The sequence below is a fragment of the Argentina anserina genome, chromosome 2 (assembly GCF_933775445.1).
Source record: "Argentina anserina chromosome 2, drPotAnse1.1, whole genome shotgun sequence".
NCBI classification, from domain to species: Eukaryota; Viridiplantae; Streptophyta; class Magnoliopsida; order Rosales; family Rosaceae; genus Argentina; species Argentina anserina.
In genome coordinates this window covers 19422136-19435479 of record NC_065873.1, presented here as the reverse complement: position 1 = coordinate 19435479, position 13344 = coordinate 19422136, and the positions used below count along the sequence as shown (strand labels likewise).

The following is a 13344-nucleotide window of genomic DNA, read 5'->3' as shown; positions in this document are numbered from 1 at the left end:
GGCATTAGAAAGATTGAAGACATGGCATCATTTTCATCTTTAATTTTCTTTAATTTCTGAAGATTCTAAATTGAAGAGCTGGCCGGTAAGACAGAGTTCCAAGATACTTAAGAAGAGGTCTATTCAATATAAACTTTTCATATATGTGATGAAAATGATCTATCTACAACAGGTGCTGTCTCTTGAATAAGAACGCTAATGTAGATATATATAACAACCAAAGATCGAACTAATCAACATTACAACAGTATCTCCTACATTTGGTATATATTTCGTAGAGAAAGAACATATAGGAATATTGAAAATTTAACGTGCTTACCTTAGAGTAATTTCAAATGGTTGCTGAAATTGTATTTATTTTGAGATGGTTTTACTCTAATTTAACAAGAACCTGTACATAATTAAGGTCATAAGCTCCTTTTTTGTGTTTTTTTCCCTTTTTTTGAGAATAGATCATAAGCTACTCGAAAAGTACAATAAATATGGAAAGCCGCAACACCGATCATACAAAAGTTATGGTTAAATGAAAACGAGTGCGCATCAGCATCATGCATTACGAAAATTTATGTGTACCAAATGGGCTACAAGCATACGTATTCGTATTTAAATATAGTTTGGTATATTTATCGTATAAGGAATCGTAGAGACAAAGGAAGACCGCTAGCTCTAAATTAATGGGAGACAAATGATGGATATAAAATAGATAAAAACATAAACCGAAAGCGTGTTGATCGCTGCTAAACAAGAAGATCGAATCCAGTTCAGCCGGCTAACAGAATAAGTGCTCTTCGCAAGCTTCTAAGATCCGTCTTCCCCACACCACCTTCCTTTTCAAACCCTCGATCACATAGTGTTCATAGACAATACCTATGTCTCCTCTTTGTCTCCTGTCCCTTACTTCTCTATAATACACCGTACTACTACTCTCTTTTTCAGACTCCATATCAAAAAAAGTTCTAATGCAATCTCAATCCAACCATCGTCAAGACGAAGACGTTTCGAAGAGCTCTAGCGATGAAGAAGCCGAGGATCTCAACGATGACTTGGGAACAGGGAGATCGTATGAGTGTGTGTTTTGCAAGAGAGGATTTACAACAGCACAGGCCTTGGGTGGACACATGAATATTCACCGCAAGGAGAGAGCAAAACCAAGGCCTACTTCTGCTCCTACTTCAATTGCAAGCAAAGCAGCTGATGAACATGTGAGTGATCTAATGAGATCCCACCGTTCGTTGCAAAGCTACACGCGTCCACATTTTTCTACAGCTCCGGAGGTGGATCTGAACTACCGGACGTTTATTCCTGCACCTATGTGGGTTGTGGGACAAGCTCACGGTGATCATGAGGAGTTATGTGCAAGGAATTATCCATTACGACTTCATCAGGATTTGTTTGCTACAGATGATGATTGTCGGAATAGGAGATCGGGGAGTGGTCTGAGCTTGGGGATTGGGCCATCAGCTCAGGATGATGATGAAGATCATGTACGTCGTGATCATCTTAAAAAAGAAACTGAACGAGTTAATGGTGCCTGCAGTAGTGAAGGGGATGGATTGGATTTGGAGCTTCGACTCGGTCATGATCCGTAGTATTTATTTATTTTGCCGAATATTAATTGGAGTGTTCATCATATACATTTTGTTCATATATATACATCCTTTTCCGTGTACATTTTGCTCATGTTATTTGTCTAATTTTGTGGGAAAGAAGAGAGTTATTAGAAAACTCTGAATCCCGATTATAATAAATATTGGTACTGCTGATTTTCAAGCCTTCTTTCATAGCGATTGTACTAGCTACGATAGTTTGAAGGCAAGGAATTCAAAGAGGAGGGGAGAAGATCGAATAACTATCCTTGCTAGCTCGCTTCCACTTCGGTGAGGACTGATCGAGGAATTTACAAATTCAGAAGGTACTGGTTTTATCCATGAATACAGCCCTAACTTTTGTTTATCATTCTACGTACACTAGCGATCGATCATCGATTATACTGATCATGCATGTATTCTTGGTTATGCCTGAAACGTACTCTTCAATCCATGTTTTTTTCTTTCCTCCTTTGAACGTCTCCTTTCAGTACCCTAGCCAGCTCGGATTTAAGCCCGTACATTTCCTATTGTATGAGCTATGAGGGAATTAATATTAATTTCTACTTATAGTACATGCATTACTTCATTAACTGTCTTCATCCATAATTTACTTTTAAAGTACATGCATAACTCACCTGTCTCACCACCCCGGTACAAGGTATGTGAATAATGTTAAACACACAATCAAGCAGCTCTAATTCACCTTTAATGTGTGCGCGTGTGTTTGTGTGTAGGTACATGTATATGTGTATTATTAGCTTGCTCGATCTTCTCTATATGTACATAAACATAAACTATACATGTACATCAGTACCTGTGCATGGCCGGGCGATAACCATCTAGCTATATGTTATACATAGTCGATCACCATTAATTGCGTAATTTCCCTTAATTAAGGTATAGGGAACATAATTATACTCACATACACATAGGGAATAATCATCGACAAATATCTTTGTTTTACATGAGTTTCAATTTATATCATATTAGGTGCAATGCGTGAAGTTGATCGTCGACATGCTTATGCAAGAGAATATTGTGCTCATTTGTCATCAGGTTACGAGAAGTATAATTTTGCATATATAGGACATAAATGGTATTTGAACCTTCTTACTTAATAAACTTCCATTTCACTTTTATAAATGCTCAAAATGCTATTTAGACATCCTTAGTTTTCCGAAAATACCCATAATCCAATCAAATTACTATCCATTAATTTCTTTAAAATTCTAATATTCAATTATTAGAGACAACTCGAAAAATTCTTAATAATTACACAATCCATCTCAAATTTGTTTTCACTTTCACTCCTAAATTTATAATTAATAATGTTGTTGTTTTTTCATTCATTGATTTGGAACTCACCAAATATTAAAATCAACATGAAAAATTCAAACATCAATTCAAACATCAATTGAACAATTGTTTCCCTCATATCCTAAACGAAGTTTATCAAAACTCATATAGTTTTTTAATTGATATATGAAAATTGATAATATTATTTATTGTAATTTTTTAATAATAAAAAAGTAATTAACTAAGTCATCTTATTCCAATTTCCAAATTGAAGTTTTCTTGTAATAAATAAAGAATTGACGAAAAAAGAAAAATTCATTTATATTTACTACTGCAAAATAGGTATGTTTAGAATTCTTTTTTTTCTTTCTTTTGTTCACTCTTATATATCCTTTTGGTAATTTCATATATATTGAAAAAGTCAATACTAACTTGGGAAAAGAGAGAGTTCCAAATGTTGTTTTAGGAGGTATGAATAGAAATTCCTGAGTAATTTTCAGTTTTCACTTACAAATTAACTGGATTAGGATACGGTCTTTGTATGCTGAATCATAAACCCTAACAAATAATATATTATTTGTAGGCTTAAGCCCATCAAATCCCACCAGATACTTGAAGAGAACAACCTACATTTTAACAAAAATGCCAAAAGGAAACTACATTTAATTTCATCCCCTCCTTAACCTAATCACCTTGCCCTTGACTATTCTGTGGTTAACTAAACTTCTAGGTATAGAAATAAATAGACAATCCAAAACTCATTAACTATTTGTAAAATAAGGTTCTCATAACACAGAGGATATATTAGCATACATTACCAAAAGATAAATGAAGAATATGATAATGCCTTAGCATTCCTCCACCCAACAAGAGCAACAAAACCCTGTTTGATCTGAGAAACTGAGCGCCCAGAACCACACTTCTCGCATCTGAGAAAATGCAGGCGATTTTCCTTTATCATCACTTTTGCACCCAAGACAAATCACATATTCATTGGCATACTGCCGCAGAATTTTTTCAAAGTTCTTGGAGGCAAATCTTCCCTTAACAACTAACCTATGCTGTCCATCGAGTGATCCACTTGTCCCCAGTTCGACCAACAAGAAATTCTGGAGATGCTCTTGTTGCCTATGCATCGTCTTGCAATAATCCATGAAATTCATCAAGACAGTTTTTTTCCCCTCACGTAGAACTTGAGGAGGCCTTAAAGTTAGATTACGCTTGTCTGCAACTCGCTCCGGATTATTCTCGCTAAGGATGTTGTACACCCTTTCAAGAAGAACCTCATATTCGTAATTACTATTGCTAGCCTCCCAGGGATTGGGGGCCTCCAGTATTTTTCATTTTCCTTCTTTTGTCACGACCCTAAAATTTCGACCATAAAAACTCAAATTTCGAAGTCATGAAAAACACTAAAAAATTCTCAATGAATCGAAACCATTTTAAATGCCACATCGGATCATCTCTGAGTTCAAAATACAACTCAGTCAACCGATTATTACAAACCAAATTTATAATTTGACATTATAACAAATAGAAATGTATAATCCTCACAAAGAAATCCACACAAAATCCTCATCACAGGATGTAAATAAATAACTCCAAGTCTTCTGAGTGGTCCGTCGATTCCCGCTAATCCACACCTGCGAAGTTATCCCATACACCATCGAATTGGTGCACCGGGATTGTAAACACAAACCCGGTAAGCTTTGCAGCTCGTATGAGTAAAATAACAAATACCATCTGCATATCAATATATACGAAAATCACAAAATATCAATTATAAATGCACTCATGAGTCAATGGACGGCCCATCTGGTTGTCCAAAAATATGAAAATGAAAGTGATCATGAGAAATTGGGCAACCCCTCTGTTTACCCAAATGCATTTATAACACGGGTACTCATGAGCGCTGGTACACCTCTGTTACCCCTCATGTAGTACACCGCCGACATTGGGCAACCTCCTGCTACCCAACATCCAAAAATATGAGTACTCATGAGCCGATAACCCATCTGTTACCTCACATGCAGTACTCCGGCAGACAGACTAGAGCTCTAACTGTATCGTAACTTTCGCCTGGCCAAAAAATCGGTTCCGACATGCCAAACACGTCCGAAGACAAAAACTCGTTCGAAGACATCAATCACGTTCGAAGACAAAACTCGTCCGAAGACATAAATCACGTCCGAAGACATAAATCACGTCCAAAGACAAAACTCGTCCGAAGACATCACACGTCCGTAGAAAAAAACTCGTCCGAAGACATCAATCACGTCCGAAGACATCACACGTCCGTAGACAAAATCACGTCCGAAGATAAAAACGTTTTAACAATCTCCATGTTAAAACCACGTACAATAATCATCATGTCATATTGTACAAAACAAATCACATGCTCGATATATAAATCTCATCCATCAAAATGGCATAGTCACAACGAAATCATAACAGTATATAATATAGCAAACTATATATATATATACCTATTTACTATTTATACAAATATATATATTCCACTATATCATATACATGTCATATTTCATTCTTTAAAATTATGCATAATCTTGAATCTCCGCAAGGGTAGATTCGTAAATATGTGAGATTTTTACTCACCTTAGAATTTCGAGCGTAATTCCACGATTCCGAAAGTATATCAATTTCTTGATTTAGCGATCACCTTGAAAAAATAAGAAAATAATTTAGAATCGTTACGTAAACCTTAAATGCCGAAACAGTAATAATCTGTTACTGTTCAGCAATTTCTGGTTTTACGAATTTACTATTCACGTATTTACTATTCGTGTATTACTGTACAAATACACATCCATTATGTATTCATGTACGAGTACATACTGTTTATATATTTCTGTACGTATGAATACTATTCAAATGTAAATATTGTCTCCATAAATAATTATTACTGAATTACCCTTCTGAATTTACTTTTTACATTTACAGAATGTAATTTATATTTACATTTACCGTACTTAAAATAAATTTACATTTACAGTACGTAAATCACCTTTTTACAATCACCGTCGTAAAAATAAATTTTACAAAATTTCTGTTTTCGAAATCACTATTCACGCGCCGCCACACGTGGCGGCGCATGGGGTACACGCGCCACCTCCGATAGACCGCGCGTGGCGCTCATGCGCCACTCACTGTGGCAGCGCCTGGGGCCCACACGCCGAGCCTAAGGCCGGCGCGTAGCACGCCACCGCCGCCCAAATCCTCTCCCTTTCTTCCTCCTCCACCCTGCACGGCCCAAGGCGGCCCCTACGCCACCTCACACTCTCACACGCGCCGCCTAAGGCGGCGGTAATCCACCCTCCTCCTCCGATCTCCACAAAAATCACTCAAAACCAACAAATTTTAATCACACATCCTCAATTAATCAATCCTTTACCTCAATCATTCCTCGAAGACGCGTGGAGCGGCGGAGGTAGCCTCTAATCTTCGTGTTGTCTCGAGGAAGCTCACGGCGGCGAGGCGCGGTCCGGCGAGCTTGGGGTCGCTTGCGGATGACCTTGCGAGGCCGTAGGGCGTGGCGGTGAGGACCACGTCGCTCCAACTGAGGAGATCCCCAGAGGCGATTTGAGGGAGAGGTGAGATCCGGGAGAGAGAGAATCGCGTGGGGAGAGAGAGAAAAGGGGGAGGCGGATGAAGGGTTTCTTGAAATGGAAACCCTAAGCCCTAAAATGTTCTATTTATACTCGTTTCTGAAATCGGAAACGAATACATTAATAACTTTCACATCAGACGTTCGATTTGAACGCGTGATGCGTCCACAAACTCGTATCGACGAGCTCTACACCTTTCATGAAGAAAGTTTTCACAAACGAGCGACGGAATAAAAATCGATTCTCACGTCGCGTAACGTAACGTTTTTTCTAAATAAACGTTCCGATAACATTTCCGTTTTCGATTTCAGACGTCACAAAACGGAACAAACACGATTTATAATTTTCACAACTTTATAACTTTAGAAATAATCTAATAAATTGTCCCGAAAAATCGGGTTATTACATCTTCGTCCTCATTCAAAATACTGGTTTCAATTGGCTTTTTCTTCTTCTTCTTACTAGGATGAAAAGAGGCAATGTCTACCAGTGTCACCTCCTCCATCACAATATTATGATTTGCTTTGATTGCTGATGATGCCACTCAGTTTGTGTTGTCGGAAATTGTTACGCGTCTCGATCGAGCTGTGAATACTTGGATTTTGGAGAGGAAGAAGGAGCTTATGGATGTTGAATGGCTTGTTGTAGAGAGCGCAGGCGCCATGCAATATACCTTATTTATAGTATTATCACTATCCTAATAATACTCTTATAAAGGTTTTCCTTGTCACAATTCTTGTATCACTATTTACCAGATATGGATTCTTATATGCCGCAGTACGTAGGTTAATCTCAGTGTAAGTGCAAAAACAGAAATAGTCAACTCTTGGCTCTAGGGTTTTCTAGCCGTCAACCTGTTCGAGCACTTTGGTGGAAAGGCAATGGCGTCGTCTATCATTGGGGGAGGAGGCGGTAGTGACTTTCAATGATGGTGCAAATCTCATCGACTCCAGGCTCTTTTTGTGTGGCCGCTTCCTAAACAACAAACCGATGGTGGTTCCATCTCTAGCTATGGCTATTTCGGATGTGTGATGTTTGAAGGAGAGGGTGGTGATTCACGAGGAGGAGAAGGGTGTGTATGTGTTCGAGTTCAAAGATCCGGAGGAGAAGAATAGGGTTCTTCGAGATGGGCCATGGTTTTCAACAATGGCATGCTATTTGTTAGAAGATTACGATGGAGTTCGGGATTTGAAGGATATATCTATGAATTTTCTTGAGGTGTGCGTTGCTATTTTATGATTGAGGCTGGGTATGCGAAATGAATGATCTTTGACCCGTATCGGAAATGTGCTCGGTCAGTTTATGAAGCCGGATCACACAGCTCTAAAGCACCAGGCTCATGTTCAACGTATTTGATTGTTGCATGATGTTCGTCGTCGGGTCTTGTTTCGGCGATCTTTCAATTTTGCATTGGTGGTAGCAGTGGATCTGGAGCTTTTGTATGAAAAATGCAAAGGTTTATGCAAAAAGTGCAGATTGTTTGGACATGGTGGGAGGCGTTTGTGATCAAGCCATGTGTGGTGTGATGGTGGCTAGGAGTTCGGTGACAGTGGAGTCATGGATTTTGAAGGATAACCCAACTGTGGGGGTGAAGACTACGATGGTTGTAGAGATTACATGGCCGGAAGCAAAGGTATGAGGTTCCGTGTAGTCGACGGCGCCAGTTTTGGGATTGGATCCTTCTCCGAAATTTCTGGCGGGAAACCATATTTCAAGGTTGGGTTTGACTCTTGATGAGGCGTTTTAAGGCCATTAATAAAACCATGCAGAAGATAGAATAGTAGTAAGAAATGATATCGTTATAGGTCGGGAATTGAGAGTACTCTATAAGATAGAGCATTAATAAATAATATCTACAATATTCACATATATACAAGAGGTTTAAGTGAGTTGAAGTTTGTTTCTAAATTCCTACGAGAACAAAATATAATTATATACATGCGACCATCTTTATTGCGTACACACACACACATCATGAACACGAAACAGAATTACGCTATCTCAATCCTAGCAACCTAAAGACATGCAAGTTTAACGTTGAATCAACTCATTAGATAAAGACAACCAACACAACCAAGTCAATATCTAAGCCCTTCTAAACTCTCCTAAATATAAGCCGACGCAGCCAAGATACAAAAGATATTTCATATAAAAACAACCGATGCAGCCAAATAATTATATGAATCATTAAGCATAAAGAATATGAAGTCGAATACATTAATACAAAAGTATAGCCGACGCAGCCCAATACCCCATATTAACATGCAATCTATGATTCCTCTACCCACTTATGTTAATCAACGCAATCCAAACACAAACAAGGTATATATGAATGAAGAACAAGAATCATAGATTTAAAACCAATAAGCAAGCATGAATCAAATAACTAGAACATCATATGATAACGTAAGAACAATAAAACATACATACACATAGATTAATAATCAAAACAAAACAGAAAGAAGAAGAATAAGATGATGAAAGACATAAAGATTGAATTAAAATAAAAAGAATTCATAGAGTTATACTTTGTTACTATGATTACTAGAGAGGGCAACAGACAAGGAGAAGAAAAACCTAAAACAAACTATTATGGAGTAGAGAAGGAAAGACAGAAGATGTAACTGGTGCGGCAAAAATGAGGTGCTCAACTCCTTAATTAAGTCTTCTATATATAGGGGGAAAACCCTACAAAGTTGAACTAATCTTGGCCCTTCTTTGAGACGATGTTAGACTGATCCAAAGGCTTTAAATAACTCATTTTTTTGTCCTTAATTGATGCTCAGAAAAACCCTAGTATAAGTCTAATTCGTGGTTGACACCTTCTTTCATTCTTTGATTATGATTGGTTTTCTCTTCATTCTCGGACAGTTTAATCTCTACTTAGTAAATCCAGCATAACTTTCTCAAGAAAATTAATATTGATGCGATTCCAACTGCTCCAAAAACTAGACTTATATACAGGGCTTTCTATCGATATATTACTCGTAATTTTCCTCTATGTAGATTATCCGCTATGACTTGTCGAAGTTGACTATTTTACAGAGGTAGGATCCTAATTTCGGGTTTTATTGCTGATTTTGGTCCTTTAAACATATATTCTTCTTATTTTGCTCCAATATACCTAAAAACAATAAACTAAGTTAAAATATACATTATTAAGAGAATAACTAAACTACATGAGAGATATAACATATTAAAATTGTCGCATTATATGCTCATATCAACAGTGTTGAATGCGGGTCAAGGCGAGCCGAATTTGACTGGGGCTTGGAGTGGAATGGATGGCTACTAGGTCAGTGGCAACTTCTGGGACAATCACTAGTGCTGGTCTGGTGGTAGTTAGGCTGCTTATGAAATCAAATGAAGCTTCTACAATTGAGTCTTTCCCTAGGCTCTTGAAGTCATTTGGTGGGATGGTGACACCCCTGAGCCTGAAAAGAGAGAGGGCGACTTCACCATCTGTGGGGGAGCATGTGAAGAGCCCTGAGACTGTTAACCTGGAGCGCCCTCCTGGCAATCAAAATAAGAAGCCTTAAACCGATAAGAAGAAGCCAACGCCTTCAGAGTTGAGCTTTCAGGTGTCAGTGATGATTCTAAGCCCTAGTTCTAAGGGCAAGGAAAAAGTATAAATATTTTTTGGGTTTTTAATATGCTTAATCCCTATTTTTGGTTGTGGAGGAGTCTTTTTATTTGTTTGTTTTTTCTTCTTGTTTTTTTAGTTTTTGGTTGTGTCAGTTGTGTGTTTGGTTAACCTCTTTCCTTGTTTGGTTTGGGGTTAGCTTTTCATTTTCTCCTTGCATCGGGCTTTGTTTTTAGATAGATAATCTATCATATGTATCACTTTGGTGTGTTCACCATAAATCATTATCTATCCTGCCTAGTAGGTGGATATGTAATGATCATCTTGGCATGCGCGTGCGTTTTCATTAAATGAATTTCTCCTTTAAAAAAGATATGGATTCTTATTAATCAATTAGATATTCTCAAGAATATTTGGTATCTAGGTATGTACTATCTCAATAGAAAGTCGGTTAAACTATGACATTATTATGACAGGTCCAAACAAGTGTTCCTAAGCAGGAATGTGAACCTCAGTAAGAACAAAATGCATCTAAATCATAACTGTTAAATATGTCCATAAACTAAGGATGGTACGTAGATGAGGAAAAACACGCTGAGAGAATATAGAGATACTACTTGCAATTATATATGCATGGGCACACATGTTTCTTTTGATATACAAATTACCTACTTCTGTTGTAATAGTTTTAGAGAGAGAAAGTTAGGGTTAGTGTTCATGTTCGGAGGCGTGCCTAATGTCGTCGTCGGGCAGGGATCGTCATCCTCATGTGGCCTTGTGATGTGCCGAGCTGCGGTTTGCGGAGTGTTTTCGGTGGAGGTGTGTGGATTGAGGAAGGGTGATGCGGCGATGGTGGTTTGGGATTGGTCTGATCGAAGTTGGTTGGGTCGGCGATGGGTATATATTTAGGAGATATGGTGGCTGTTTGGAGGTGATTGTTTCATGGTGGTGCTGCACTCCTCTGATCTGGTGGTTCCCATCTGGATCACGGCAGTTCGTTCGGATCTAGAGCTGTCGCCGATTGGTAGCGGTGTTGCTTAGGAGGATGGTGTGTTGGGGGTGGTGGATCGGCGATGCTGGTTTGACGGAGTTGGTGACAGATTGGGGACAAAGACCGGCGACGGGATATACCTGGCTTGGCTGGCGGCGTGTGTCTCCCTTTCTTCCCGCATTGATGTTTGGGATTGGGCTCTGGTTTTGAGCTTGTCCTGGGCTCATTGGTTATTGTTCGTTTTTTGCTTGATATTTTTGTTATCTAGCTATTGTTGCAATAATTCCATGTTATTGTTTGATAGGGAGAAGTGGGTTTTGTCCTTGTGGTGCACTCAACGTGCCATGATTACCCTAGTGAGATTGCGAGTTCCTTACTTTGTCAAATGGTCGCAGCCTCCTAGTGGTATAATGAAACTTGGTGTCACTGGTATTAGTTTCCAATGGCAACATAGTGGGAAAGCTGATAGACATAATACTTTATGGCTCCGCATGAGCATTGTCTTTCCGGTATGTCGCCGATATAATAAAGCAAATGGAGTTGTCAATGTTGCAACCCTTGGTAACTGGTGCTTGCTAGTATGCATAGGTTATGTAGTGATATCTGATATTATTTCGGAATGTTCTTACAGTATGGGGTTTAGGCTCAATGTCCCTTCCCTTTTATATTATGCGGTTTCATTAATAGATACGGCGTGAGAGCAGCCGATAATCCATTTCAAAAAAAAAAATGCATGGGCACACTATGCCATTATATATTATATATACATAGTCGATGCCATTAATTGCGCGCGTAATTTTCCCTTGAATTGTAAGTTGGAGCTAATTGTTTGTTTTTTGTTTAATGGGGATAGAATTGTTGATCTTAAATGTTCACTTATGAATATATAGCTAAAGTAGACAGAAACTCGAGAAGCAACATATATGCATAAAAAATTTAGAATAAGCCTTTCTTGACTAGCAAGCTAACTATTGTTCGCACATGTCCCAGCCGTTCGGAGAAACTTAGGTCTAGTAATCTGATGCAGTAGCGATCCATAATTAGGTTAGCTGGGGTGCTGTACGCGTTGGTTTTCTCCGAGCATGAGGTTTACTTGTGAATAATTAAGCATCTGCGCGCACCCCAGCTGGGTTTATTAATTAGCTGCCTTCTTCCTGTTGCTAGCGCCTTATTAATCTGTCATACGTACCTAGCTTTTTGGGTGTCTTAGTTTTCTATCTTTAATTTTCTTGCTTGTGTTAAGAACTTGAGTATTAATATTCATGCATGCATGCACTTCGGTGATCGTTGTAGGTAGCCTTGTTGTGAACTGTGAATATGTCTGTCACAGTGCATGAATTATTCGTGTTCAGTGCATATGTATGTCAGTCTGTGAACTGTGATATCAATAACTGTACATTTGTACGTACGTTGTGAAATGTAGAAGTATGAGTGTGGCGGGTGTTTCTAGTGGATCGATCAACTGAAGTCATTCGATCATACCAAATATATGGCATGACATGAGATAGCTAGAGCTAGCTTGATCGTCATATTGGGTACGTGGTGAGATCGACTAGCAGAGTGAGTTTCACTGCAAGGTGCCAATTAAGGAATTGAAGGAGGAGCTGGCTCTGGCACAGTGATCGATCCTTTTAGTACTTGATTGAGTTGATTCGTAAATACTGCTTGGATTTTGTTTCTTGGGTTTTCCATGATAATTAACTGGAAAGCTAATATATTTATTAACTTCCTCATCCAATTACAACTTAATTAATATCTTGTTAATTACCGAATATTCAAGTAGATGCTGAGTACTAGTTAAACTAGCTGTATTGAACAATCCTGACTTGGCCAAAGAAGATTGAAGAACTTTCTGCATGCAGGCCATAGGTCGCTGATTACTGATTAGTACGGCCGGCCGGGGCCACTGTGTCAATCATACTAGTTGACCCAGTATAGAGGCAGTGAGACTGCAGAGGTCTTAACATTTGCTGACAAATTGATTGAACTCATTGAAGTGAGATAATCATGATATGATAAATTAATTAATTTAAATAGTACTTAAGCTCTTCAATCCAGCCGGAGTATAAATTGATGTTGTGTAACCACCCTAAAATTTCGAGTATAAAAACTCAAAATTTTAAAGTCGTTAAACACTAAATAATTTCAATGAAATCGAAATCATTTAAAATGCACAACAGATCATTACTGAGTTCTCAATACAACTCAGAAAAACCAATTATTACAACCCAAATTTATAATTAAACATTACATAAGACG

General features: G+C 38.2%; 1 protein-coding gene and 1 pseudogene across 1 annotated transcript; one reads left to right on the top strand and one right to left on the bottom strand.

The window, feature by feature from the left end:
* The first annotated feature begins 755 nt into the window (after window positions 1-755).
* Window positions 756-1669, top strand: LOC126785187 (transcriptional regulator SUPERMAN-like). Its single transcript, XM_050510801.1, has one exon. The coding sequence runs from the start codon at window positions 960-962 to the stop codon at window positions 1587-1589; it is 630 nt and encodes a 209-aa protein (XP_050366758.1). The 5' UTR covers window positions 756-959; the 3' UTR covers window positions 1590-1669.
* Window positions 1670-3388: 1719 nt separating this feature from the next.
* On the bottom strand, window positions 3389-7016 carry LOC126784122 (eukaryotic translation initiation factor 2 subunit beta-like; annotated as a pseudogene).
* Between the last annotated feature and the right edge of the window lie 6328 nt (window positions 7017-13344).